This window comes from Peromyscus leucopus, chromosome 8b (genome assembly GCF_004664715.2).
Source record: "Peromyscus leucopus breed LL Stock chromosome 8b, UCI_PerLeu_2.1, whole genome shotgun sequence".
Taxonomy (NCBI): Eukaryota; Metazoa; Chordata; class Mammalia; order Rodentia; family Cricetidae; genus Peromyscus; species Peromyscus leucopus.
The window spans coordinates 58,047,886-58,075,799 of record NC_051086.1 but is presented as its reverse complement, the minus strand read 5'-3'; the positions used below and the strand labels follow the sequence as shown (position 1 = coordinate 58,075,799).

Genomic DNA, 27,914 nt, shown 5'->3' with positions numbered 1-27,914 from the left:
TGGCTCAGACTCAGAGACCCACTTGCCTTTGCCTCTGGCACACACCTCTAGTCCCTGCAGAGGCCTGCACCACCACACCACGCCCAGCCTGCTTTAAGGGTGTGTGTGTGTGTGTGTGTGTGTGTGTTACACCTGCAAGTCTGTCTGTCTGTACCTCATGTGTGCCTGATTCCCCAGATGCCAGCAAAGGGCATCAGATACCCTGGAACTGGAGTTATAGTTTGAGTCACCATGGTCCTCCAGAAGAACAGCCAGTGCTAACTGCTGAGCCATCTTTCCAGCCCTTTACAAGCTGTTTAAAAAATAATTTTATTTACATTTATTTGACTGCTTATTGATGTATGCTGATCTGTCACATGCATGCAGGTGCCTATGGAGGCCACAAGAGGGAGTCAGAGCCCCTGGAACTGGAGCTGCAGGCAGTTGTGAGCCACGTGATGGGGGTGTTGAGACCCACACTGGTTCCTCTGGAAGTGTAGCAAATGCTGCCTGCTAAGCCACCTCTGGAACTCATTACCAGGTTTTAAGTTCGTAACTCAGGCCACCACCCCATTTTCTTCATTCTCTTGCCTCAGCCTCCAGCTAATTGGCCCTGTGAGCCTCTGCCTCTCAAAATGAAATGACCCAGATGCTGCAGGCTAGCAGCCCCACGTCAGGTTTCAGTGCAGATTTATTTCAGTTTTATATTTTATTCCAGGCAAGTGCTTATTACATGGATAGTATTCATGTCTCAATACCTAAAGTCTCAGAGCATGAACAGCCACTAGAATACAGTTCAATAGTAAAAATACAATATGTACAAAATTAGGGTTTTTGTAGTTTTTTTTTTTTTTCCCACACAGCAGATGTACCCAAACACATAAAAATCTCTACAGTCTGGGGTCGCTACAATTCATATTTCAGGAAACAGAGACACAGTGACCGAGTCCTCACTGTAAACAAGGGCCACCTCTTTGGGGACTGGGAGTGGGACCCTGGGATTGGGGGAGAAGCAGCTGTTCCTAGAGAGAGGCTATGGTGACCCAGCTACCCTCCAGGCATTCTCTGCCCTTCTTTGGCCCCCAGGGAACCACTCCCCCCTTTTCCTCCCCGAGGTAAAGATCCCAGGCAGTGAGCCACTCCAATCAGCACAGGTAAAACACGCATGAGAGGTAAGGTGTGTGTGTGTATGTGTGTGTGTGTCCCAGGCTGGAAGGGATAGGAAGGGAAGGGCCAGGCGGTCCCACAGGGTGAGGACAGATGTGGTCCTAACAGCTCTCAAAGGGGAGATGCCCAAGAAAGGGCTGGGAGGTGGCTGCCCACTTGGGCACACAGCAGTCACAAACAACAAAAACAGCAACAACACCCATCATCACCAATCTGGACATCGTCATTCGGCACTAGGTCTGGAGGAACCCCTGGTGGGGGGAGGGGGTGGATGATGAGGTATCTGTGCAGGCCTGCAGGCCAACACGATGGATGGTGTGAGCTCTGGAACTGGCCTCGAGACACAGAGAGGGGCAAAAGGGGTGGGGGCAGATCATCACGTGCTCTGACTGTGCCAGCACCAGACCCTGCTCTCACAACACGGAGCAGAGTGGAGGTGGCCCCCGGAGGCAGGGTGTGGGGAGGGGTGGCTGCAGCCACAGCAAGGCAGCCAGCTTGTGGGGTTAGGATTTCTGCGCTGGGATAGGGACCTGGTCCTAGCCACCATTCCCTACCCCAGGAGACATAATCAAGTGCCCTGGAAGTCTCCAGGGCCAGAAGGACCTGTGAGTTCTTAAGCATCTGAGGAAGTCACTATTTCAAGGGAGAATGTATTCAAGACCTTCACTGGCCTCAGTGCCCTGCTCACATGTCATCTGAAGGACCCTGAGCCCTCCTTCTGGCCCCTCAACTTACCCCAGTGCAAGTTTCACACCTAGGGACGCCTGCTTCCTGCCCCACACCGAAAGGCCATTGGTGAGTGTCCAGTGGGGAGCTGAATGTGCACACGTGTAACTGAGTGTCTGACACAAGGCCACTTAGAATAAATATCCACTTAAAAAGAGAAGCCGAAGCGGCCTGCGAGCGCAGAGGCAGGAGACACAGCATCCCTAAGCCCAGGACCCCTCACTCTTCCCAGTCCTGACGAGCCTTGTCTTAGCCCAGCAAAGGCCCTTTCCACAGTGGACAGTGCAGCACCCACCAGGAAGGGGCCTCAAAATTGCCACTCAAAGCGGGAGATGGGAAAAGCCCCAGGATTTCAGCTCGCTGATACCTCAGCAATGCGGCTTAGTTCCCAGAACCATGGCTGGTCCCTGCTTCCCAAGCTGAAGGCAGTACCGAAACCCAGAGGCCTGGGGAAGCACTGGGCAGAGCAAGGAACCAGGACAGTGAGTGCCAGGTCCAAGGATGGAACTTCCCAGGCCTCGCAGGTGGGAGGCAAGACTGCCAGACCCACCTCCCCAGCCTGAAGCTCAGCCTGATCTTGAGAGGTCAGAAGCCCAGGGGCAGGTGTGGAAAACTTGGCAACAGCCTACATTTTGTTTATTGTTGGTTGAGACTCATTTTAAACAGTTTCTACTGTGACCAATCACAGTGACTCCAGGTGGATCGGAGAGCCCCAGGCCCAGGTATTCACCTGTCTTAGCCTGACTCCAGATCTTGGGATCTGTCAGCTGTCCTCAGAGCTGGGCCCCTCTCCACCCAGTCCTCACTTCTCTGGGGCTCTGTTTCCTACACAGAAGTCCCAGAGGACTCTGAGGCTGGGGAGGGAGGCCGGGAAGCTCAGCCACCTCACCAGACAATAGCAGCAGCAGCACAGGAAGGCAGACCGGGGAAGGAGAAGCCAGAGAACACAGCCACAGCGCAGACTTCGGGGTGGACAAGGTCGGGAGGCAGGAGTGGCACCAGGGCTGGCACCAGGCTGGGCAGGCAAGTACGTCCACCAAAGCGTCGTCCTCATGTCTACCGAGTCCTAGTGCGGCAGGACAACTTCCTGCCTGCACCCAACTCCCTGGAGGGCCCCTCCCCTGGCTCAGAGTCTCTGCACCCCCTTCCCCTAGGAGGCCTGGGGGTGGTGTGGGTGGGGCGGGCCTGGCTGGAATGTGTGGAGCTGGTGGGTGGGAGAGGGGCAGTCAGGTCCCCCTTCCATGCCCCCACTGGGGGCCTAAGGGTCCTCATCCTCAAGCCAGCTTGAGTGTGCTGACAGGAAAGGAGGGCATAGTGACCATAGTCACAGGGTTGAGCACTGTCTGGCCCACCAGCTGGGGGTGGTGTACCACCTGGGCCCCCACGGCTGGCTTGGCCATGACAGTGGCCGGAGGGCCCAGCCCGGCTGTGCCATTCACTTGCTGGTGCGAAAGGGTGTGGGCGATGTGGCTCACCGCCACAGGCTGGCTCACCGCCACAGGCTGTGGGTACAAGGGCAGCTGGGAGCCGAGGTGGGCCACATGGTTGAGGGTGGCCGGGTGCACTGTGATGTGGCCAATGGGGGGTGTGGCAGGTGCCAGCTGCACAGCAGGGCTGGGGGCGGAGGGGGCAATGTGGGCGATGTGCTTGCCCCCCGGGCCCTGCAGAACGTGGTTCACAGTCTGGATGACTGAGGCGTGGGTGGTGGCTGTATGGGCGATAACTGTGGAGCCTCCTCCAGCCGTGGCCACAAGATGGGCTGGAGCGGGCACTAGCGTCTGGGTCGGGGTGGCTGGAGGGGGAGGAGGGGCTGGCAGAGGGGTTTTCTGCTGTGGTGGCGGCTGCTGCGGCTGCTGCGGCGGCGGCGGCGGCGGCGGCGGCGGTGGCTGCTGCTGCTGGCTGCTGCGCTGCTGCTGCACAGGGAGGTGGGCAGGAGACAGGGCCACGGGGTGGGGATGGGGGTGCGGGGGAGGAGGCAGAGGCGCAGAGGCGGGGCTGGGGGTTGGCAGGGTGGATTTCAGCAGCTCCAGCTGGGGTCGATGGTTCAGCTTGGGTGGGCCTGCCCGGTCTTCCTCTATATCCTCGTCTATGTTGTCCTCGCCCTCTGTCGGGAACACAGGGCAGGGGGCAGGTCAGAAGAGCTCGGGGAACAAGTGGCTGGAGGCAAAGGTGTCCTTGGAGGTCAGGATGCTGGAGCTGGGACAGATGGCCTCTTTTCCAGCAGGGAAAAACCTCAGGGAAGCTAAGGACAACATTTGAGGGTGACAGGACCAGCAGAGGGGCCGAGGCTCACCAGAGGCTGTGGAGGTGGAGGCTTGGTCATCCTCAGGCTGGCCTGTCTGCCGGAGCACACGGTCAATCTCCAGTACATCCATCCACTGGCTCAGCTCATGCTTGAGCTCTGCCAGGCGCTGCTGCGTGGCAATCTTCTCCCGTGCCAGCCGCTCCATCTCATGCTCATATTCTTTCTCCTTCCTCTTCAGGGACTGGGGACAGGGCAAGGGACAGCAGAGTGCCCTTAGCAGCAGCCACAGGCTCCATGGCCCTCCAAACTTCTGAACCAGTGGCTCTCAACTTTCCTAAGGCTGCGACCCTTCAATACAGTTTTATGGTTGTGGTGACCCCCAACCATAAAATTATTTCATTGCTACTTCGTAACTGTAATTTTGCTACTGTTATGAACTGAATCATAACGTAAATAGCTGATCTGTGACCCCCAAAGGGGTTGCGACCCACGGGTTAAGAACCACCATTCTGCAGTGACCAAAGCAGCTGGGAGACCACACCTGCCTCCTCTTCCATCACTCTGCCCAATGAGGACCAGCATCTGAGTCACTGGGTGCCTAAGCAGGCACCCACCAAAAGCTAGCACAGATCCAAGTCCCAGGGGACCCTTCTCCACACCACCCTGACCGGGTCCTCAGGGACTTCACAGTCCCAACCCATCTCACTCCCGCAGCCTCCATCATCACTCAGCTCACTCTGTTCACTCACTGAGGCGACAGTGACTCTCCTTGGTTCCCTCCCGCAACGACCGACACTCTTCTCTACCACGGCTCACGGTTCCCTGCTACCTGGTCCCTGGAAGGTTTCTCGCTAGACTGACAGCCAGGTTCCCATCACAGGCTTCTGCCTGGCCGCAACGCCGGACCCGCTCCTCCCTGACCTCAGCAGCCCCTCAGCCACCCATGCTTCCTCTCCAGCTCGCAATTCACACTGCTCCCCACTCAGGAGCGGCCTACAACCCTCCAGACCTCAGGGGATATCGAATCTGAAAAACCTGTGCTGTGCCCTGCTGGCCAACAATAAAGGATCTTGGGGAGTTCCACAGTACCCCAGGTCTGACTGCACACCTCTAGGGAGTTTTCACCTCAAGGTCCAGGCCAGCCCTTCCTCACCACAGATATCCCTGCTTCCCTCAGAACACAGGAGGGTCTTCCTTACTGACAATGCCTCTTCCATACTCAGCCCCGCCCAGTCCGAAGCCTCACTGCGTCTCCTTTGCATACACAACGGCCAGCTCATGCCCCAGTTTCAGCTGCCTTCTAAAGTAAAGTGCCTGCCTGTGTGACCTCCAGACCCGACACTTTGGCCCACCTCTTGTCTCCCAGCCTAGGAAGGTCAGCCCTGCTGTGTCCATCAGTCAAGGCAGGCACTACCAGGGCTGACTCCCGAGTCCATTTCTCAGCCTGCTTCTGAACATCTAACTCCAGAGCATGGGGTCACCCGCAGGTGCAGAGGCCACAGGCACCCCACACATTAGCTTCTCTGAACCCTGCCTTGCTGTTCCCACATGGATCCCTGCCTTCACTCCCGACCCCGTGTGTGGGGTTCTGTCTGTCTGTCTGTCGTCGGTCTCCATGATACTTACTTGCAGGGGAGGGGACAAGTCACTGCAAGTGCAAGTCACGTCAGAAAACAACTTAAAAGGGTTTTTCTCAACTTCTCTAATGTAGGTCCCAGCTGACATGCTTGGCTCCTTCACCCTGAGACCCTTCACCAGCCCACCCCTGGTCTCTTGACTTCTAGACCACACCCAAGTCCCACTCTCCTCCACTATCCCTCCCCAGCCCAAGGCCTTGTCAGCATACCCTCCTGCCTCACTCAGTCTCTCCCAGTGACCCTACTGCGTATCTGAATGGAGTGTGTCGCTAACAGAATGGAGTCTGTCCAATGGGGCTTCATTAGCCCCGGCTCACTGGACCACGGGCTGTTCTACAGCCAGTTTACATCCCTGACCACATCAGTGACCAGTAGTATGCTTACTCAGGCCGCCAAGGATCTGTAAGTCTGCCACCCTCCTCTCAGGGTGTCAGCCTCTACCCCATCTTCCCTTCGTCAAAGGGAACCCACAGACTCATGATCTAGCAGCAGCTCGGCAGCTTCTCCTGGCCGGGTACAGCATCACACTCAACCCCACTTCCCCACACTCCTCCAGTGGCCCCAAGCTCTGGACATTCCTTATGCGGTGAGCAAAAGCTTCACACTCTTAACGCCTGCAACACCAGGCCCAGAGCCGTGCCACGCTGGCCTCGGCATACCTGTCATTAGTTCCACACCACAGTCCCCCATGTACCACCCCACTTCAATTTATCCTGCTTCTCCTATTTCTGCTAGAAACAGTAGGAAAGACCTTGTCTTTACCCTAACACACATGGCACCTCGGTGTCCTCTCACCTGGCTCTGTCCCTGAGAGCTAGCTGCACATGACATCAGAGGAGGCCACATCAAGCACAGGCCCTGGGTGACTCAGTCCTCACTTGAACCTTCAGACTGTTGGCTCCAAACGCCATCCTCAACTTTATCCACTGCTTGTAGGGAGGCTAGACTCTGGGTCAGGGGGCCCAAACACCCCCTTTCCACAGAGTTCAGCCCGCAGGCCTAGAGACCCCTGCAGAGCTCTCCGAGTCAACCCATAGTCCACATGGCTCCACTCTGTTTCGTGGTGCTAGCAATGAAGTCCACAGCCGCAGGAGTGCTGGGCAAGTTCTCTTCTGAGCTGAAGCTCCCTGTCCCCGGGCTTTGTTTCAAACCCACTTATTTTAGGTGTCGATCTGGATACATGCCTATTATTCTTGTCTCCGTCCACTTCACTGTGGCCTTCTTCAAGTCCTTCACTACCCCAAGCAACCTTGGAGGCCACCTTGACACCCTCCTCTAACACCCCCTGCCCTTAGACAAGACAAGGCTGTACTATGCAGGCCCAGCTGGCCTGGAACCCAGATCCGCCTGCCTCTCCCTACAGAGGCATCAGGCAGGCCTTCCTCCCCAGCCCTTCTCTTGTGAACACACCACCAAAGCCCTAGCTCCCTAAGGCCCAGAGCCAACTTTCAGCCCTCTTCTAGTGCCTGTTGCCTCTCTGCAAGACAAGTCACCCTCCTACCATCTTGTACATCCAAGCATACCTCCCCCTCGTTCCTGCTGAAGAAACCACCACTCTGTCCTGTGCTGTGCCTCACTCATCCAGATGTAGCTGTCCTACAGGCCTCTGCAAATGTCCTTTCCTGACGCCCCAAAACAGATCCCACCACCCCTCAAGACACAGTCCTTGGAACGTTCACATTTAGGATCTGCTGCAGGTCCTAATTTACCAGGACAAAACTCATCCCTTTTTCTTTTGGTCTCTGGTCCTCAGAAGCAGACCCAGGGCATGACCAAAAACATTTAATGAAATAAATGGGTACCACACCGGGTTTCCACAATCTTTTTTCCAGACAGGGTCTCTCTGTGTAACAGCCCTGACTGTGCTGGAACTCACTCTGTAGACTAGGCTAGTCTCAAATTCACAATGATTCGCCTGCCTCTGCCTCTCAAGTGCTGGGATTAAAGGCGTGAGCCACCCATCACCCCGCTGCGTTTCCAAAGTCTTGTGACTTCTGTTTCTGCTTCCATGATCAGCACCAAACAAGCATTCTCACGGACAGCCTGGGGCCCCTCCTACTTCCTTGTCAGTTGAGGCCTGACTCTAAGGGAGCTTCCTTCAGCGGCTTCTACAGCAGCGAAGATATTTTCAAATCCACACATTATGCAAAGCTCCCTTTTCCAAGCACACATCTATAAAAAGACACTTGTCTTGCTCCAGCTCCTACCTCGCAGTCACAATCCTATTAATATTTAGAGACCGCAAAATTTTTTGCATAAATTCCAACTCTTCTACCATCTCTATGGTACTATTTTTTTTCGACTTAGCATCACACCAAATGAGGAAACTGATACTCAAAGGAAATGTCACGGCGTCACGGCAGAGGTGTGCTAAGAGACTGCTTTGATAAAAACAACTGAATTACGCCCGAGCCCAAAGTCAGTAAAAATTATCACGGAAATAAGCTCCAGGACACTGCACAGCCTCCGCCGGGCCCCTTGGCCCGCAAGCGAGGCCCCGCCCCTCCGGGGCACGCGCGCACCCACGCGGACCTGCCCGCTGCGTCACCGCGGGCGGGCGGCCGGCCCCGCCCCCAGCTGCCGGGAAGCTCCGGGAGGCGGGCAGGGAGGCGGGCAGAAAGGCGCGCGCATCGGCTGGCGGCTCAGAGGCGCGGCCTGGGGCCACCAGCACCAGGTCCGGTTACCTCCAGGTTGTGACCGAGCTACGGAAGCCCCGCTGCAGGAGTACGGGCACCCCTCCCACGGAAGCTGTGATGCAGCCTCGCTCCGCGGCATCCGCGTGGGTGGACGGAAACCCCGATGCTCGCCCTGCACCCCCCCTCCCCCCGCACTCCCCGCGCGCGCGCGCGCACCGCCGCCGGGAGCGCTAGGTCCCTCCCATTCCCCAACGGTTTGGTCTCCCGCGCCGCCCAGCCCGGACGCGCCCATCCCCCCCCCCCCGCCGCCGCCTCCCGGGCACGCGGAACCCTACGCGGTTTCCAGGGCGACAGCCACTTCGCACTGCCGCGGAGGGCCGCCAGTGCCGCGGGGAGAGGCGACATCACCAGCGGGGGACCCCCTTCCCAGCACTCGCGGGAAGGAAACAGTTAAGGCGCCGTGGCCCCGCGCGGTCACCCGGGCAGCCTCAGGGCCCCACCCCGACCGTAGTCCTGAGCGCTGCCAGGTGAACGCAGACACCACGGCCCTCCCGATTCATTCCCGCCCCCCCCCCCACTAGTGACGGAGTCCGGGTCTCGCCCGGGCACTGCGGGTTGGGAGGTGCCGGTTGGCCAAGCTGCGTGCCCTGGTTACCCGCGGGCCGAGCAGACGCGGCGCGTGGGGGAGGGGAAGGCCGAAAAGTGCAGCGCCGCCGCCGCCGCCCTCTCGCGCAGGCGCCCTCCCGCCCGCCCCCTCCCGGGCTGGGAGCCCCGCTGACGTCAGCCGGGCCATGTGCTCAGCGCCCGCGTGGAGGCGGGCGGGGGAGCCTGCCGGCAGCAGGAGGAAACTGGCGCTGTGGCCGTCACGGCAGCGCCCAGCCCTGCCTCCCTCCCTCCCTGCCTCCCTCCCTCCCACATACCTGGATGTACCGCAGCGCCGTCCGCAGCACGCTCAGATTCGACGTCTTCTTGTCGTCCACGTTGGGGATGTTGCGCTTCAGGGTCTCGAAGCATTCCTTCAGATGGGCCCTCCTGGGGAAAAGGGGTGAACGCTGGTCAGCCAGCGCCCCGAGGGCACAGGGGCAGGAGGCCAGGGGCAATCACAACAGAAGCTCTGGGAGGGAACCCCAGCTGGGTGGGTGAGTCCGGGAGGGGCGGGCCCAGAGTCACACTCCCAAGTGTGCACACACACCTGTTTTTCTCCAATTTGTTGTGGACTTCTCTGGTTCCGATCCTGAAACCCAGACAAATAGGAGGCTCAGGGAGGAAGGCCCAGATCCGGCCTTCCGGACCCACACCACCCATACCCCCACTGACCAGGTGTCTTAGGCTTGTTTGTCCCCGACATTCTCTCGATAAACCGGAAGTGTTGGCCCGGTGTTGGGCCCATCCACCTCCTGGAGGGGACCTCTAGGATCAAAACCTATGGCCCCTGGAACTCTGCATCCCACTGGTCCAACTGAGACAAGGGATCCTGGAGGGGTTCTAGAATCTACCTCTGGAAATGCCTGCTGTGGTCTCCAGCGCTGCCGCGGGGTCTGACAACACAGCTAAGAACAACCATCAGCAGGACAGTGCTTTATTATGAGGGGTATCTCTAAGTGGCACGGGACATTCCCCAGAGGGCTAGCTGGCCAGGGGAGCTTTCTCGTGCACTCCCGGCCCATGATGGACGGTCTCCCATCCAACCGGCCCCTCTGCCGCGCCCCACTCACCCCCCAGGCCGCTTCTTTTGTTCGCTGGACTTGGCTTCTTCAGCTGGCGCCAACTTCAGGGTCCCAAGCGTGGGCGGGGGCGGCTGCTGGGGAGCCAGCTGAGGCTGGACTCCAGGGTGTGGCGCAATGGTCAGGATGGGCGTAGGGAGGGGCTGCAAAGGCTTGGGGCTGCCGGTCGGTGCGACGGTGGTGGTCTTCGGATCAGGCAGTAGGGGGGCAGGGGCGGGCACCTGCGGTCTGGTGGGCAGGGGGGCTGGCTCCTTAACGCTGAGTCCAGGGGTGCTGACCAGGGCTGGCTGACGAGGTGCCAGGGGCAGAGGCTGGGCCGCCGGGGGCAGAGGCGGCGGCGGGGGCAGGGACTGTGGGGAGTTGGTCACTACAGGAATAGGAATGACGGTGAGCGGAGCAGGGGCGGGCAGCGGCGGCGGCGGGGCGGGCGGTGGTGCCGGTGGCGACAGGGGTAGTGGGGGAGCCTCGATGCGGGGTTCCTCCACAGGCAGGGCATGGGCCAACCTGGCCAGGCTACTTGCCCTCTTCTGCTCCTGCTCTCTCTCCCGTTCCCGCTCCAGGCGAAGGCGCTCCTGCTCCTCTATGCAGAGAGAACACACGGGGGTCTCAGCAGAGCCCAGGGTCCTGGGCCCCCACCTACACCTGTGCTCCAACCCTAACTTCGTCCCATCAGGGCTCAGTGACCTCCTGCCCTGCCCGACACACCAGACACAGCAAGGCAAGGCAGCACTAACAGACACCAGCCTGGCCCCCTGCCCCTGGGGACCTCACGTCCCTGGGCAGGGAGTGGGGGAGGGCAGCAAAGGAACAGGGGTGCCCGGCTGGCTTCGGGGAAGACAGGGGTTCATGAATGGGATGTTGGGGGGCCAGCAACCTAGAGCTGGATGTGCAACTAGATAGGTAACCAACAGGAGTATCCAGAAGAGCATAAGGCTAAGTAAGGTGTGCACAGGGATGGATGAGGTCTGGGCTGGCAATAGGCCAGACCACCACAGGGGCACGGGGCCATCCACAGAATTTACCCAGCACCTGTCGGAGAGCGGGCGGTACCTCTGTTTCACAAACGAGCAGAGAGACAAAATGATTCGCCGAGTTACACAGCAAGTCTGCTGCCCAGCCAGATGCCCTGTTGCTCACTGTAAGCTCACTAGGTGTCCTCTCACATCCACACCCCAGTTCTCACAAGAGCCCCAGGTTACAGGGCAAACCCCTCACATTTACTTCATGAGAACATGGCCTGCTAAGCCAAAGGCCCCAACTTTTCCTCAGAGAGCAGTGAGTACAGCTGTTCTCCCAACATGTTAGGACCCATGTCTCTCAGGCCAGGCTGTCCCTTGTCCAGGACCACTTACAGCAGGAACAGCACAGTTTAGACAGGTGGAGGCAGGCAGAAGGGAAGACCAGCCAGGTAAAGGCAGCAGAGGTTGAGCAGGGCCACTGAACTCAGGGAACCTTCATGATCACATCCCTCAGCATCTCTAGTGAGACCCACTCAAGAGCGGGACGAAAGTGGGACCGGCCGCTATCCAGGAACCGGCTTCCCTCAGGCCCCACCCTAGGCTCCCTGGCCAGGGCTTTGGTTCAGGGCTGGGTCACCATCTCCCAGGTAAGGGAAGGAGCCCAGACCCTTCTGCTTGTGGTGTCAAAACTGTTGACAACAGAGGGCGGACACACCCTGAACAGGATCATGTGATGTGGGGCTGGAGCTAACTCCTCCCTAGGAAGGAGGGGCACAGTCCCCCCCCCCAGGTCTTCCTAACCCAAAAGACCCCATGGTCTTCTGGGCTTGCAACAGTGTAAGGAGGGGCCCCACCTCCAGCCCCACAAGACGAGGAAGGAACTGAGGAGGAAGCTGAGGGAGGAAGTGTTTGGAAGGAATCATAAACTGTTTCCCAGCAGCCGGAGTTCAGGCCTCTTCCCATCTCCCCTGCCCTTCAGGAAGGGGAGGACAGGCTTACTCCAATGAGGAGGCCTTGCTCACCCGGGCGGGTCTCTCTGTCAGCACTTGACTTAGGTTCCTGCAGCTCCCCACAAACCACAGTGGTAAGGAAGCCTGTGGAGTTCCAACTTCAGAGCCCTTCTCTGGCTGGCCTGGAACAGATCTGGCCCACACACTTTAAACTCAGGGCCTAATAAAGCCCCTTTGACTGGTCCAGTTTTTTTTTTTTAATCTTTATTTTGTGTTAGTGAGGGTACACACAGGTCAGAGGACCACTCTCAGGGTCTCAGAGGTTCTGTCTCTCCTCCCACCATGGGTTCCTAGGATCGACCTCAGTCAGGCTTTCTCTGACGCTGCTTGCTCACTGGCCTGGGGACAAGTGTTTTAAGTCACCACAGGTGGAGGGGCCCAAAGCCAGGTACTGGACTGGAAGCTAAGTCTGTACTTCAAGCTCCTCTAGGAGACAGCAACCCCCTCCCCCCTCTCTTCCAGAGCCACCACGAAGCCATGCTTCCCAGATACCAGGAAGGACTCACTGAATGAGCTCTACCACACCCAGCATTGTCAACCCTAACCGGACAGCAGAGGCTGCTCCACGACCACACCAGCCCCCTAGAGCTTCCCGCCCCTGGTTCTGCCTCCTTTCCTACCCACAGGGTCCCCTCCCAGTGCACTGGTGGTTCTGGGGACGTCTCCTGGACGGACAACCTGTGCTTTAGGCCATCTTACAGAATGTTCTGACCCACAGGTGTCCTCCTCTCACATGCATGCACACACACACACACCTACCTCCTCCAGGCTCCACCCAGACACCGACCCCGGTGAATTAGCAAGACCCTCCGGGCTGGGAGAGCACAGGCCTCGTCTGCCTACAATCTTGCTTGCTACTGTGGCGTCATGTGTACAGGACTTCTCCCCTTCTGGATGCTACCAGAGCTTGGCACAGAAGGCAGGCTCAGAGCAGGGCAGGTGCCGGGCACCTCTGCACACACCAGCCAGCTCCCTCCCATCAATGTAGGAGACCATTTCAAGTCATCTCCACACAAGCTGGCAAAGGCCTGCTAAGTCCTCCTCAGGGCACCAGCCCGGCCCTGCCCTTCCCTCTCTTCTCCCTCACAACTGCTTACATGTGCGGCACATCCTTAGGCTGTCATGTGAGCAGACTGGTCTGCAAGGCTTGACCTTGCCTTGTAGGTGGGAACGGAGAGGCTAAGAGACTCCCTGCTCAGAGCTGGTTATCTGAAGTAAATACCTCCGTATGGGCAGTTCTGCTCGACATGCTGGTGTCAACTACAGGGCAGGGGTCTTAACCCGTGGGAACCAAATCTGGCCTTCTCTGTACTGAGGCCAACTGGGCTTCCCAGTACCCACCCATCTTCTAAGACTCTGTGATCCAGTATCAGGCAGCTGAGGCCTGGGAGCCGAGCTCTGCTTCTCCCCAGAGCTCCATCCTCGGAGGGAAGAGAAGGGCTGTGCAATTCCCTCAGAGGGCTTTGCCTACGCTCCTCTGCAGATCCGGGACCCCCAGCCCCCTCCACCTGACCGGTCAGCTCTGGGCTAACTGAACAAGTGTGAACACACGGCTGTAGAGGCCTTCTCCCTGTTCTAGATACCCAGGAAGGTTAATGTGAAATAAGAGTTCCCTAGGGGCAGCAGGAGGGTCAGTCCTGTTCACCTCTCTCAGACTGCCTGGTCCACAGTGGGATATAATGGGTACTCCTGAACTGCACCGTGTGTTGATGGTGGCGGCGGGTGACTCGTTCTCTCCAAACTCTTCAGGTCGCCCCCTGCCCACATCCGCCGCTGAAACCACACACTTGTCATTCTGGTTAACCACCGCACTGTCCATTGCTTGACCCTGCTCGGGGGCCCAAGGCACAAGGGGGAGGGGCACGAGGGTCGATGATACCCCAGAGCAGCTGTTCTGCACCAGCCTAAGCACTGGTCTTGCACGACTCCAGTGACTCCTGACCTTGAGAGGCTGGTCGCCGTGACGAGGCCCGCGGACCTGCAGCTCCTCCGCCCCTTGCCGGCTAGCTACCACTCCGCCCGCCCGCCCGCCCGAGCGGAACAAGCCGCAGGCGCGCGGGCGCGAGCGCGAGCACACACAACACACACACACACTACACCTCCTGCATGACTCATCACTGAAGCAACAATAGGCAGAAAGAAAGGAAAGGAGGGCGAAGAACTCTCTCCACCACAACATTGCCGGCTGAAGGGTTCTGAGGAAGGGCAGGGGAGCCAGGAATCCCCGGGAACTGCACATAGATTGCAGAACGGAGGCCCTCGCAAGCGTCTGGGAAGCTAAGGTCTTTTCCCTTCAGCCTCTCTCTCAGCAGCACTCGAAGGCTAAGGACCACAGCCAAAAGGGGTGGGGGGCCGGATCATAAAACCTGCGTCTGTCCTCTCTGAGGGCGAGCCAAAGTTTGCCCTTCTCACCCTGACTTATTGCAGTGTGGCCGGGGTGTTGCCACAAGGGCTCGGGGACACCGTTAGTGGGTCAGTGGGAAGATGTTAGCTGGAGATGTCACCCTGAGATTCTGAGGGTTTCCCTCACTACAGGATCACAAACAGGAGGATCCAGCCAGAGCCAAGGTGAACGTAGCTCCTCCTACCCAGGGCAAAGGCTCTCCCTGGGAGACGGCCAGCAACCGGAGCCCGAGCCCAACCCGACTCAAGGCCCCTCGCCAGCCCCGCCCAGGCCCCGCCCCCGGGCCAGCGCGAGGCGGCCAGGAGGGGCCGGGCCGCTCAGTCCCCAGCGGGAGTGTCCCCCGTGCACGTGGTCGGGGGCGGGCCCTGCCTACGTCACCACTCCGTGTAACCAACGGGCTTGGGACGCAGGCACACGCAACATTCCAGCCAAGAGCGGGTTTGAAACGCGCAGACACGCCACATTCCACACCGGCTAAAGCAGGGCAAGGCAGGGGGGCCCGGGGGCTGCCCCCAGCGACCCGCGGGACACTCACATGCACCCAATCAGCGCAGCTTCCAGCCAAACCTGGACGTGCGACCCAGCCCAGCTCTGGGAGGCGGGGTCAGGCGGGGCTGGCCAAGATCATAAGACACGCGATGTCATTTCATTCTGCAAAGGCCGCCTCCGCCCGAAGCAGCGCGTAGATCTGCCGGGAGCGTTTCCCGCACCCTCCTGCCGGGGCCAGGGAATCCGGAGAGCTGCTCCGCGTAGAGTATTCCCCACCCCCACCCAGTTACGCACACGCCCCCTCGTGTGCTGTACAAACACCCGTGTACACGTCCGTTCATCCGCTCTCTCCCGGCTCCGATCACACATCTTGATGCACACACGCACGCACACGCGGGTCTGCCACCCCCACACATCAACATCCCTCTCCCCATCCCCCGGTTCACACATCCTCAATGGTATCCAGGGCGCCGCCCGCCCACACCTAAGGAGCCCCCCACTGAAGGTGTACCGGGGGGTGCCAGGCAGCTAGGGTGGCACCCGCAGAAGCTGGGTCCCTCTTTGCATGTTAATGGATTCATTAATTATTTTCACTGCTCGCATCACTCCTTCGGGACGGCAGCTCTTGCGGGGAGCCCGTGCTCTACCCGGCTTTTTAGGTCGCGCCGTAGAGGGACCTGCCTGCTATTTCCAGTGGGTTTGGGGATCGGGGTCACTGGCCTCCCCTTTTGCCCAGTGCCCCAGGGGCCCAGCCGGGCCGCTCACCACGTGCTCTCTGTTGTTGCTGCGCTTGCCATTCCAGGAAGCGGGCCGCCTCCAGTAGCGTCTCTATGCTCATCGCGCCGAGAGCAGCCGGGGGCGCGCCGGGGCCGAGGCTGCGGCCCGCGAGCCAAGCACAGGTCAGGCTGGCGGGCCGGCAGGAGGGAGGGATCACCTCCGGGGGGCGACAGGGCTGGGCGGCGCAGCGCACTCCTCAGAAAAGAACGGGGGAGCACGGGGAGAAAAATCAATGCCTTCCAAAATATTTGCAAAATAGGAATTTGCAAATTAAAACAATTTTGATGCAAAAAACAAAAAAGGCGGCACTGCCTTCTTCCTTCCTTCTTCCTCTTCCTCTCTTCCGATGCCTCCCGCCCCGCGGCCCCCGGAGTCCCGCCGACAAGAAAGGGCTTTGCAACAAGATGGCGAGGAGGCACCGACACACACAACAAGGGAAGGAGCCGCGCTGCCCCCGGCCGCCGCCCCCGCTACTACACCGGGGCCGCAGCCAAAGCCCGGACCGGAGCCCCCGCCCGTAGGGCCGCGGCGTCTCACTGAGGGCGGGGTCGCGCCAGGAGTAGCCCCGCCCACCGCGCGCGCACACGTGGCTTGGGTGGGGGTGAGAAGATGGAACCAGGCTTCCGCGCTGTTTCCGCTTTCCCGCCTTGCCCCTCCCTGCTCCGCGGCCAGCCACAAGTTAAACGGGGGTTGTTGCGTGCTTGAGGCATTCACGACGAGATCTGCTTTGCTGAGAGAAAGAACGGGAAACCCAAGGCTTCTGTGAGCTGAGACAGCGGTAGTACAAGTCAGGGAAACCTACGATCCGACCCTTAGGTCTCCCCGCCCCATGTAGACACGACCTAAATCCTGCAGCCGTCCGGTCTGTCGCAATTCCCCCGGGATCCGCCCCTGGGCGGAGCTGACAGCAAGCAGCCAGAGTATTGACAGAGGGACCGGAGAGCTGATCCCGTTCCGGATTTTGTCTCTGTTCCTCCCCCCGCAGTGCGTTCGCATCCTATTAGGCTACATCACCAGGCCGCCCGCCAATGGGCGGGCAGGACAACACGGCATGGAGCAGCTCCACATGGACACCCCGCGCCGCCAGCCTTCTGTTTAAAGGGCCAGTGTCTACAGGGTCGTTTTAGCGGGTGCGGATAAGGCCACCGGGTGAACGTAGGGTGAGACACCTACAGGGGAATTCCGCAGTCCTGCTCAGGCCCATCCCCTGCTTTGCATCACCCTCCCATTCAAAACCAAGTATTCCTTTCCTTTCCCTGAATTCTTTGTCCACTCGTGTCTGATATGGGCGGAGACTGAAAACGTGCCGTTCCAAAGGACAGCCTTCGTTGTGGTGCCGGGACAGCAGTGGTCAAAAGGCGAAGCGTCCACAGCCCAGGCCAAGGAGGCGTAGTCTAAACCAGGAACAACAACGTGGAGGGCGGAAGCTGCGCGCTACCCGGGCTGCCGGCTGTGTGCGGGGCGGGGTCGCTGCCTTGGGTTGGAGGCGCGCTCTCTCCTAGGCTCGCCAGCCAGCCTTTATCCTGGCTCTAGGGTTTAGGACCCTCCTTGGGTACAATCAGAAAGATCTTTTAAGTCAGCTTGCCCAAATCATTGCACTTCACAGATAAGAAAACTGAGGCCCAAGAAAAGGGACGATTCCAACTGCTCCTTGTGCCGTGAGCAACTAACTCGTCCAAGTCAGGTCTGAGGCCAGACTTCTCTCACCACCACCTCGTCCTGTACCCCACGCCCCGCAAAGAGTGAAGGAGTATTAAACTACTGTGCAGAGAGGGGTCTGATGAGGACAACAAAAACGTCCTATACCTAAAACCCAACCACACTGTTTGGGTTCTTTGGTGGAAGCCACACAATCTCCATTAACATTGAAAAGCACAGAACTATTATGGGCACCATGGAGATGATCCAATTCTGTTGTCCCAGTGCTAGGCATAAACACTTTCCTGTCATTGTCTCAAACTCTTTGATAAACCAGTGCAGGGAGAGTGGAGACATACCAGTGCTTTCAGGATCTCGGGCTCCACCACACAACACCGAAAGCAGGCCTTTGAGACCTTAGAGGCAGGCCACCTTGACAGCCCAACCCACCCACACCGTGCCCTTAAGTGTATGTATGTGTATGTATGTATGTATGTATGTATGTATGTATGTATGTACCTGCTTCAAGGGCTGCCACAATGGCCAGGATCACAGAACAAAAGAGGCTTAAGGGTCTGTCTTCCCCTTACGGTTATCCTAGAGGGACTCCCTGTACAGCTGAATGGAGCTTTGATGTTGGTATGTTGAACTGTGTAGTATGTGGAACTGAGCATGAATCGCCCTTCCACAAACGTCTGGTGTCACCGACTTCATGAAACTGGAGTAAACCATGAAAGCCCAGTCCTCTGCAGGGTAAGTAGCCTTTTCCTAAGACTATAGGGGTGCTAGCTCTAACCCGGTTCCCCTCCCTGGTGTCAGCTACTTGCTTTGGGTGTGGCTGGGCCTGACCTACTACAGAAAACGGCGATGATACAGATGCAGGTGGTGGGAGGCCTGAGATGGCACTACCATTTTTGCATGGAGCCAGCTCCATAGCCTTCACTCAAGACTGCCACTTGTCCTGGCCCAACACCTGGACTTTTCTACTGGTCAAAGCCCAGTGCTTCTCCTCTTGTGAGGGGCCAGTTCTGTGACAAAATTACTCTTCTGAGCAGTATTCTGAAAGCACCTCTCTTCTCAGGGTAGAGGAAGCGAAAGTGGGGTCAATGCAGACTTGATGGCTGGCCTTTCCCTTGCCCCCAATACCCCATCTGCTCCAGAGCTTAGTGGAGATGCTTGCTACTTAAAACAAACAGCCTTACAGGCTTCACATGACGTTTTATTTGGGTCACATGGGGACAGCAGCCAGGGGATGTTAGGAGAAGCAAGGATTTAGAAAGGCTTTTGCTGGGCTTGTTGCCTTTAGGAGCCTAAAAGTGACCACCAGAATTTCTCATCAAGCAATGTTTCTTGAAGTTCAGGAGTGGACAGTGGGAGTGAGAGACACCTATAAGGAGGCACGTAGAGAGAAATGAATGGGAGGGCTGTTTTAACATGTTTCAGTTTCCTGTTTTAATGGGTGGAGCCAGGGTATAAGTTGGCGAGCACATTCATTCAAGAGAAAGAGTCTTTTTGATGTTTCAGCAAAAGCTTAGCAGGTTTGGAGAATGATGCCAGAGCCAGCCATCTCCTAATACTTATTCTTCAAGTCCTGTTATGGCTTCCGGGTGCTGAGGATGTCTGGATCAGGAGGGCAACGGGATCTTCCACCACTGTGCACTTTTTCAAACTTCTTCCTCTTGTCTTGTGCACCTCAATATCTAATCCACACCCCACAGTGCACACTCCTTCCACGTCTACTTTCTATCTTCTCGCCATTCATCCCTACAGAGTCATACATTGACAGCTCCAAGTACTATGTGAAATCACTTCCCTGAACACTTCCAAACAATAAGATGTGGGAAAGAGTATGGAGCTAAATATACGGATATTCACAGTGGATCCGAGGAGATGCCCCAACCTTTCAGCCTTGACCTGGTACCTTTTTACTAGTGGCTTTAGGTAACCTTTCACCAGTCATAATTAACACAAGAAGGGAAACAGCCAGCTATAAGATAGAGGACATCAAACAGCTATGTCCAGGGACACACCAGGTAATGCTCATTTAACAAGCACGTGCTAGACAACTGGCTAAGAATCTACAGGCAAGGTCAGGTAATCTTTGGTAAGCGGAGTGGTGTAGGAAGTGAGAAGGTGGCATTGACCACTCCATTCCTACTGGGCAGGGTTCATTTTCCTCTCCCATACTGGATGCAGCAAGGGATAACACAGGGACACCAGGCACCGAAAGGCTATGAAATACTAAGTCAGGCTCCCAGGTCTTAATTTCTCCAAAAACATAAAAAGAAACCAGTAGCCAGGCGGTGTTGGCACGTACCTTTAATCCCAGGACTCAGGAGGCAGAGGCAGGTGGATCTCAGTGAGTTCGAGGCCAGCCTGGGCTACAGAGCAAGTTCCAGGACAGCCAGGGCTACACAAAGAAATGCTAGCTCGATAAAACAAAAAAAGCAGTCAGGCATGGTGGCTCACCTACAACCTCAAGCAGAGAGATGGTTTCCCAATTTCAAAGCCTGCTTGAGCTACAGAATGACTCCATCTCCAAAACAAATCAAATCATCAAAGAAAGTGAGGGCACTTAGAGCTGGACAACACTGAACCCAAGTCTTTGTTTTGTTTTCGAGACAAGGTTTCTCTGTGTAGTCCTAGAACTCACTCCAGACCAGGCTGGCCTCAAATTCAGGGATCTGCCTGCCTCTTGAACCCAAGTCTTAACAAAGCCATCAAGATAATTCTAAATTCCTGACAGGTGTACCCTGCAAGGTTTCTGACCAGTCATCAATGAAGTGGGTTCCCCAGGAGTCTGTACTTCTCCTTCCCACTTCTCAGCACCCACCAAACAGGTACGGTTGAGTTTCTTCTTCTGCCTAAAGTACTTCCTCCCAGCACGGCCTCACTGAATGTCACAGCTGAAGAGTTGTGATTGCAGGGTCTAAGAGCCCAAGAAAAGGTATCTATCTTATCAAAGGTCACCAAGCTGTCAAGTTGTGAAGTGGCCTGATCACCTTCTCTGTCTGCCAGTCTAATCTGGGCAAGTACCATCTGTATGGGGTCCAGAGTCCCTGCCCAGTCTCCCGGAAGTGAGTGAACAAGGGAAGAAAGCACACACGCATGTGCACACACCATTGCTAGAAACAGATAATCATTAACTTTGCCTAGTGCTGCTCCGAACACAGGTTAGTCCGTGAGTGAGAATGCCTTGGGGGAACCTCTAACTGGGCCTGGGAAGGTGACAGGAGAAAAGGGTAGACTTTTATCCAGGCACCCACCCTGGGTGTGAACACTGAGTAATAAAGAAAGAAATGCAGTTCAGAAACAAGAAAGGAGGAGCTTCATACTAGGCTTTTTCTTTGAGAGGCCAGGGGCAAGCCTTGCTGTCTTGTCTAGAGTTGGAGCTGTGGGTGCCAGGGGCTGGAACAAGCTGATCCACTGGAAAGGCATAGAAGCAGGAGGACTTCAGATATTCCTTTGAAGGAAAAAAGATGTGGCTTCCTGGGAGTCGATTAATTCAGGTCAAGGGAGTGGGGCTGGGCAGAGTTATGAGTAAAGAGAGGTGGAGTCGTGCAATGTGAGTCAAGAGCCAGCTGGATCACTCGGGTGTGGAGATGTGTTGGGAGATAGGAACTCCTCTCAAGGCAGAGGGCTGGATGGCAGTCAGTGCCTGTGAAAGGTCCCATCCAAGTCATACCCAAGAGGCAGGCAGTGGGATCAAGTATCCACTAGGCAGTTCTGGAGCCACTCTGCAGAGCTTAGTGGCCACAAGCTAGCTTGAGTTTCTACTTCCAGGTTGGGGTGGGGTCAGGTGAGAGAATATAGTATACATCTCTATTCCCTAGACGGCCCTGCTTCCTGTCCCCACTAGTGATCTTAGATGGGGCTTTATTGGCCATTTCTGAAGCCAATCTGTAATAACTGCACCATTGTCAAACAGATCCTTAAAATGGATACCTATAAATTGCTAAGTGTTGTATGAAAAAAGTGAAAATAAAACAAGCTATAATGAAAAATAGGTAATCATTTTCTACTCCAGAACAATGGAGTTTTCTACTCACAAAAGCAAATAAAACAAATATAAAGGGCCGGGTGGTGGTGGCGCACGCCTTTAATCCCAGCACTCGGGAGGCAGAACCAGGCGGATCTCTGTGAGTTCGAGGCCAGCCTGGGCTACCAAGTGAGCTCCAGGACAGGTGCAAAGCTACACAGAGAAACCCTGTCTCAAAAAAAAACAAACAAAAAAACCCCAAAAAAACAAAAAACAAAAAACACAAATATAAAGGCCCAGTGTGATGGATTTGATTATCTCTAGACATTCCTAACTGTAAAAATAAAATCATCATTAAAGGTGGGGAAGAAATGATAAAATGGAAGGAAGTCTTACAATGGGAATTTGTAGTTTTCAATAAAGACAAAAATCTAGATTTAAAGTAGTACATGCATGAAATAATAGCACATGCGTAGCTGAAGAGACCTTGTCAGTCCCAAAATGAAATTCAAACAATGGAACAATTTTTTTGGCCCATCAATTGATGAAGAATTTTTTAAAAATAGCCTTCTAGGGCTGGAGAGCGAGCTCAAAGGCTAACAGCATGAGCTGCTCTTGCAGAGGATTGCGTTTAGTTCCCAGCATTCCTATCTAGCAGCTCACTCCAGCTCTGGCCTCCTAGGGCACCAACACTTACATGCACAGATTCAGACAGACAGACAGACAGACCTAACTAAAAATAAAATGAATCTTTAAAAAAAAAAATCAGCCTTCTAAAACTACCAAAGGTATGGCAAAAACAAACAAACAAACAAACAAACAAAAAACCCCACTTATTCATGGAAATGTACATTAGCCTAGCTTTTTTTTTGAGCAAACTGGGGAAGCAATTTTCTGCCTTGGCAACCCCAGGTGAATTTATCCTACAAAAAGAAAACTACATTAAAACTTTGATATAAAGAAATCTAGTAAAATGTTATTTACAGCAGTGAAAACCCTTTTCAGGGCAATCTAAAGCTCCAACTAGGAACAACCAGCCAGGCACAGTGTGCTTCCAGCACATCAGAGCAAGGAAGGAGCAGGATGTAGGCACAGAACCAGCAGAGGCTGGCTTCAGGCAGGGTGGTTACTAGCAATTCTTATTTTCACAGCTTCCCTGAAGCAGATTATTAGCCTTCTATTCAGAAAGAAAAATAATAAATAAATCACAATATACTGCTAAATAAAAGATTATAAAATTATAATTAATGTACAATGATTGACCCCACAGTTGTTTAAAATGCATATGCATACAAACACACTAAGACAACAAAATGTAAAATAATTTCATTTGAGTAGTGGAATTGTAGGTTATTCATTATTTTCTAAATGTTTATATGAAAACTTATTACAATTATAAAATGAAGTTGTTCAAAGGCTGGAAATGTGGTAGCATGCCAAGGCTGTGGGCAGGAGGGGGAAATGTCCCTGCAAGGGAAAGTTGCCTTCGCTCTGTTCAGGAAAGCCACCCTTTCTCTGGGATGTCATGGTGTTTGATTTCCCCTGAAATGAGCCTATGGCACCATTTTCCCCGCTCTATTTTCTTCTGAAAACTCCCCTGTACAGGTTCTTTTCATCTCACTACACCGGATCTAAATCCACCCTGCTGTCCAGCAGATACTGCCTAGGCTGATAATCCAAGTTCAGAACCGTCTAGATTAGGGTACAATGGGGGTTAACTCACAGAAGTGGGTGCCAGTAGCCTGAATTAAGACAGAAGTACACATAATAGACTTATGGATTAAGGAGTAGGAAGGGCCCCATTAAGAGGGTAGGCAGCAACCAAACTTCAGAGGTCAAGTGAGCAAGACTAGGAAAGATAGAGGCAGAAATAACTGTTACTTGGTGGACATCACAGACTGATGTTTTACTATATCTTGTTTTTTTTTAAATAAAGTGGTGAGTTACCACAGTTCACAATTAAGTAGGATTCAAATAAACCTAGATTTTTGGCTTCCCTCAGAGCACCCAACAACATGGTCCCACTCAGCTCATCAGCAGATGAGAAGAAGCCACTCCTTGCTGGTGAGTGAGGGCTGGAGTGCCCCCTTTCTTGCTTGACTTCCTTGTTGTAAATGAAGATCCAGTACAAAGCCCAGCCGCATACCCACCCTTAGCCGACAAGGCAGGATCCTGGTCCACAGAGCAGGGATCCTATCTCAGACCAGGCTGACTCCCCCTCTACTAGGAAGAAACATCAGCCTCAGCCACAGTCCCGAGGGTCCCGCTCTCCAGTAGGATGCTCTTTTTGAACAGTTTGGGGGTCCACTATAGCTACAGCATTCAGCCAAATCCCCAGCTGGGCTTCCTTGGCTTTCCTTCTGAACCCCAAGGCCACAATCCCTTTTGAGGGTCAGCCTCACCTCTGTGGTTCCCAAACTAGTTTCTCTCGCCGACCTGGGAAGAGAACTTATGATTCTCTTGACAGCCCTACCTTCTCTGGCAAGTTTACAAAGCACGTGCGTTTTGTGTAGTTCCACAAGTGAAATATTTGGAACTGCAGTGTTTAAAACAGAACAAAACCTCCCTTCTATTATTATACAATTAAGTATTGTCATTACCTAATTATCAGTTATTTCACATTGATTCTGGTCCAACGGGCTTTCACCAGACACTTTATTTTGTGGTTTCATTAACTACTTAATTATCTACATTACTGCCAAATACAAGATTCGGTGAAGATTTGGTGGCATAAATTAAGAACTAACTGTATGTAATTTCACTTACTAAATCTCATTCATTGATCACAGGCAAGAAAATGATACTACCTTAAGTGCTGAACTATGAAGGGGTAAGACATGTTTGTTCTGGCTCCCCCGTGTTATGGAATTAAAGTCTTTCCTGCAGAGGCGGAGCAAAGGGGCCTGAAAGTACATTTTTACCATAAGTACATTATTTGTCATAGAATTTCTAGATTTGGCAATAGAGCTCAGCCTTAACTTCTTGGACCCGAGTTCAAATCCTGCCTCTGTACCTCTGCTCAGTGAATAACATTAGGGCAAGTTACTTAAGCTTTTGAAGCTTCCATTACCTTCAGCTGCCACACGACAACACCACATCACCTAAAGGTTACTAAATGAGACAATCTTCTGTAAAAGACAGAAACCAAGGTCAGCTCCTAATGTCTCCACAACACAGAAGCTGGCTTTCACTTTGGGTCAATAGGTGGTACTCTATTTAGTACTATTTAGACAGGTTTCTCAATTGAGTCCAATGGCAGGAGACTTTCTGGCCAAAATTCTAAAAGGCTACATGAAGTAAGGAGAGAAGACAAGTCGCAAGTGTCACTGTTTCTGAACTCCCCTAGATCCTGAGTCCTTCTCTCCCTGGCATGGTGGTCTCACTCCTCCCTCTCGCGAGGCCAGCCCAGTCAGACTGGCGTCCTATGTAGGAGTGGGGCAGCACTGCCAACCCCGGGCTGAGGAGCTGCCCGCCCATGCTCTCTCCCACTGCTCACTGCCCCGGGGTGAACAGGACCGGAAGCACATGCTGCCCGCCCTCTTCTAAGCATCAGCTCCACGGCACCTCTGTCCAGTGTGGCTGGATTTCCGTCCTCTACCTTCTTTTCTTTTCAGTTTCCCTGTTGCTAAGGAGTACCCATGATCCTCTACCTCCCAAGGAGAGCCCAGAGACCCAGAGATTTCTGCTTGGACCAAGACAGGCAGATAGACTCCATCTCAAAGAGGTAAAAGGTCTTCATTCAGTCACAACATAGCTTCCCAGAGTAAAAGCACAGACTCACAAAGGCAGCATTAGCTGTTCCAACCAGCAATTAAAGAAATGAACCGCTGTTTTAGTCATTTGAGTGAGTCACAGCAGATCTTTCCAGAACAGAATAGGATCTCAGGCATGTGTAAATTCTATTGCTATGGGTGCCCTGAGCCAGGCGTTTTAACACTACAGTGATATTCACACAAGGCATATGGGATGATTAGCATCTTTCAAAACCATTAATGCCCTCCTTCAAGAGGTAAAAGCCGACTGTTCTATTAATGAACATGACAGCAAATGAAATCTGAGCAGCAAGTTCCCTAGAAACAACGAAGTCACATCCCTCTCCTTAGGGCACCCCTGGCTAGCACTTCTGAGACTTCTCTTTACTCAAAGAGCAATAACTGGGGTTTTGCAAACGGGGTAGAAGGGTCACTGCAGACCTTCACTCTGTACCATAAAGAAAACAGGGAGCATTTCCCCTTGAGCCTACAGCCATACAGGGCAAGTCACATGCATGCTCTGACCTATACAGAAACATCCTTCTAAGAAATAAGGCCCGGCTAGTTCATATAAACATAAAACAGAGAACCGTCACAACTTTTCACATGAATAACGCATCACATGATGTTAGCCTGCCAACAAGATCAAATACAAAGCAAAATGAAAATGCATTTCTCTAGGAGATCTATCTATCTATAGATATAGATATAGATAGATCTTACTAGTCCTAAAACAAAGTTTAAAAAAAAAAAAAACCTAAAGGACAGGCCCAATATGTGTACATTCTAGAATAGAAAGATGTGACCAAAAGAAAGGTTGGTCAGGTGAAACTATAAAAAAAACATAAAACATAGCCAGGGGGTAGTGGTGGCACACACCTTTGATCCCAGCACTTGGGAGAAAGACAGGCAGGCTGATCTAGGTGAATTCAGCCTGGTTCACAGAGCAAGTTCCACGACAGCCAGGACTATACAGAGAAACCATGTTTCAAAAAAAAGTATAAAAAGTACAGGTAGTGATTTTTTTCTTCCTTATACTTTCATTTTAAAGTTTTTAAGTGAAAATGTACCATCATAAATACTTATCTGGGTACAACTGAGTATTTCTAGAAAGTTCCACAGACACAATTTCATCCATTCCCATTCTCACAATGAAATTCAGGATCGCGATGGAAGGGGCTGAAGGTGCCCCCGTGTGGCTTCAGAAGGAAGTGCTGCAAATGAGAAAGACCAAGGGGCTCCCACAGCCTGTCTCTCTTGCCCCCTCTCCCTGAGACAGGGTCTCCTACAACTCCCTCTGGCCCTGAACTCACAATGTAGACAAGACCAACTCTGAACTCAGCCTTGAACTGCTGACCTCCTCCTTCCACCTCCCAAATGCTGATCACAGGTGGGGTCACCAACCCAGCACTCACTTCCTTCTCTTCAAAGTGGGGGGAGGAAGCCCAGGGATGTAGCTCAGTTGGTACAGTACCTGCCTTGCACTAACAGAGCCCTGGGTTCAATCTCCAGCACCACAGAAGACCAGGTATGAAGGCAACATCTGCAATCCCAGAAACAGGGAGGTGGAGACAGGAAAACCATGAATTCAACGCCAACCTTGGCTACCTTGAAAGTTCAAGCCCAGCCTGAGCTTCATGAATGAGACCCTGCTTCAAACACAACCAAAATGAAATAAAACCAAATGGCCGTGGATGGCTTGTGCGTGGGATGTTTACATCTTTTCCACACCTGGCATAGGACTATTCCTGTCAGACACCAGAGGCTTGGATTTCCACCAGGAAAAGAGGTTTTGTTTTCTAAACTCTATTAATCGACCAGAACCCTTAAGGTTAGCTGAAACTCTTCCTCCTCCTCCTCCTCGGAGCTGCCAACAGGTAGGGTAAAGGAACCAAACCAACAAACCCAAGCCGATTCTAAACAAAAGCACCTTGTTCCCTCTGGAAAACAAGTTCAGCTCTGTCCCCACTCCAGCCATCGGGGGATCAGAAGCCAACCAGAGAGCAGAACAGAATTTAAGATAATACCACAGAGATTCAATTTCATATCAATCCACCAACACCAACTTGACCTCCAGACATGTAAGCAGAATGCCACTCAACACTGTGACACGTGAGCAACCAATTTCTTTTAAAAGCTTCTCTTCAATTACAAAGCACATGTGTAATATGTCCGTTGAAAATGTTTTCAATGTCATCTCAAACAATGTTAGAAAAAATAATTTTCAAATGCAAAGGTACTCACAGCTTTAGTTTTTCAAAGACCGTGGACACCACTCTTGTCAAACTTTTTTTTCCTTCCCATTCTAAGATCATTATCTTAACACCTATACAACCTGCTCCACAACAAATCTCAACCTTAGGGCTGAAACATATATAGACACAGATACAACTTTTGCATCTCCATTAATGTTCTCTAAGAATCTCCAGGAACTAGACTTAAACAAAGGTCAACACTGTGCCTGAAGGGCATTTTGAATGGGCAAAAGTGTATGAAAAAAAATATACAATTATCAGGGGGTGGGGATTTAGGCCCTGGGTTCGGTCCTCAGCTCCGAGAAAAAAAAAATACAATTATCAAAACATGAAAAATTTACAAATTAAACAAACAGAAAGTCAAAATTCCAACATCAATACAATCCAAATGAACCACACACACATTTGTACCACCGACATGAAGACAGGGAGAAAACAGAAAGTACTAACACAGCTGTGAGAAGGCTGACACCCTGGGTAACTGGTGTGTCTGTTTTGTAAAGCTAATGACTGAATTCAGGACCTTGTGTTTGCTAG

The 27,914-nt window shown here is 53.8% G+C and overlaps 1 protein-coding gene and 2 long non-coding RNA genes across 3 annotated transcripts; 2 read left to right on the top strand and 1 right to left on the bottom strand.

Moving 5' to 3' along the window:
- Positions 1-652: 652 nt before the first annotated feature.
- Mnt (MAX network transcriptional repressor) lies at positions 653-16,302 on the bottom strand. Its single transcript, XM_028866718.2, has 7 exons — positions 15,742-16,302; positions 10,106-10,694; positions 9,583-9,624; positions 9,311-9,422; positions 4,166-4,358; positions 3,792-3,976; positions 653-3,725 (listed from the first exon to the last, which is right to left on the bottom strand). Exons 1-7 carry the CDS (start codon positions 15,812-15,814, stop codon positions 3,147-3,149), a joined length of 1,773 nt encoding a protein of 590 aa, XP_028722551.1. The 5' UTR covers positions 15,815-16,302; the 3' UTR covers positions 653-3,146.
- Positions 16,303-17,914: 1,612 nt separating this feature from the next.
- Positions 17,915-20,870, top strand: LOC119087054. The gene is made up of 2 exons (XR_005090505.1): positions 17,915-18,144; positions 20,138-20,870. It is a non-coding gene; the product is annotated as an uncharacterized LOC119087054 (long non-coding RNA).
- Positions 20,871-21,603: 733 nt separating this feature from the next.
- On the top strand, positions 21,604-27,480 carry LOC119087025. Its single transcript, XR_005090450.1, has 2 exons — positions 21,604-25,094; positions 26,635-27,480. It is a non-coding gene; the product is annotated as an uncharacterized LOC119087025 (long non-coding RNA).
- Positions 27,481-27,914: the final 434 nt, after the last annotated feature.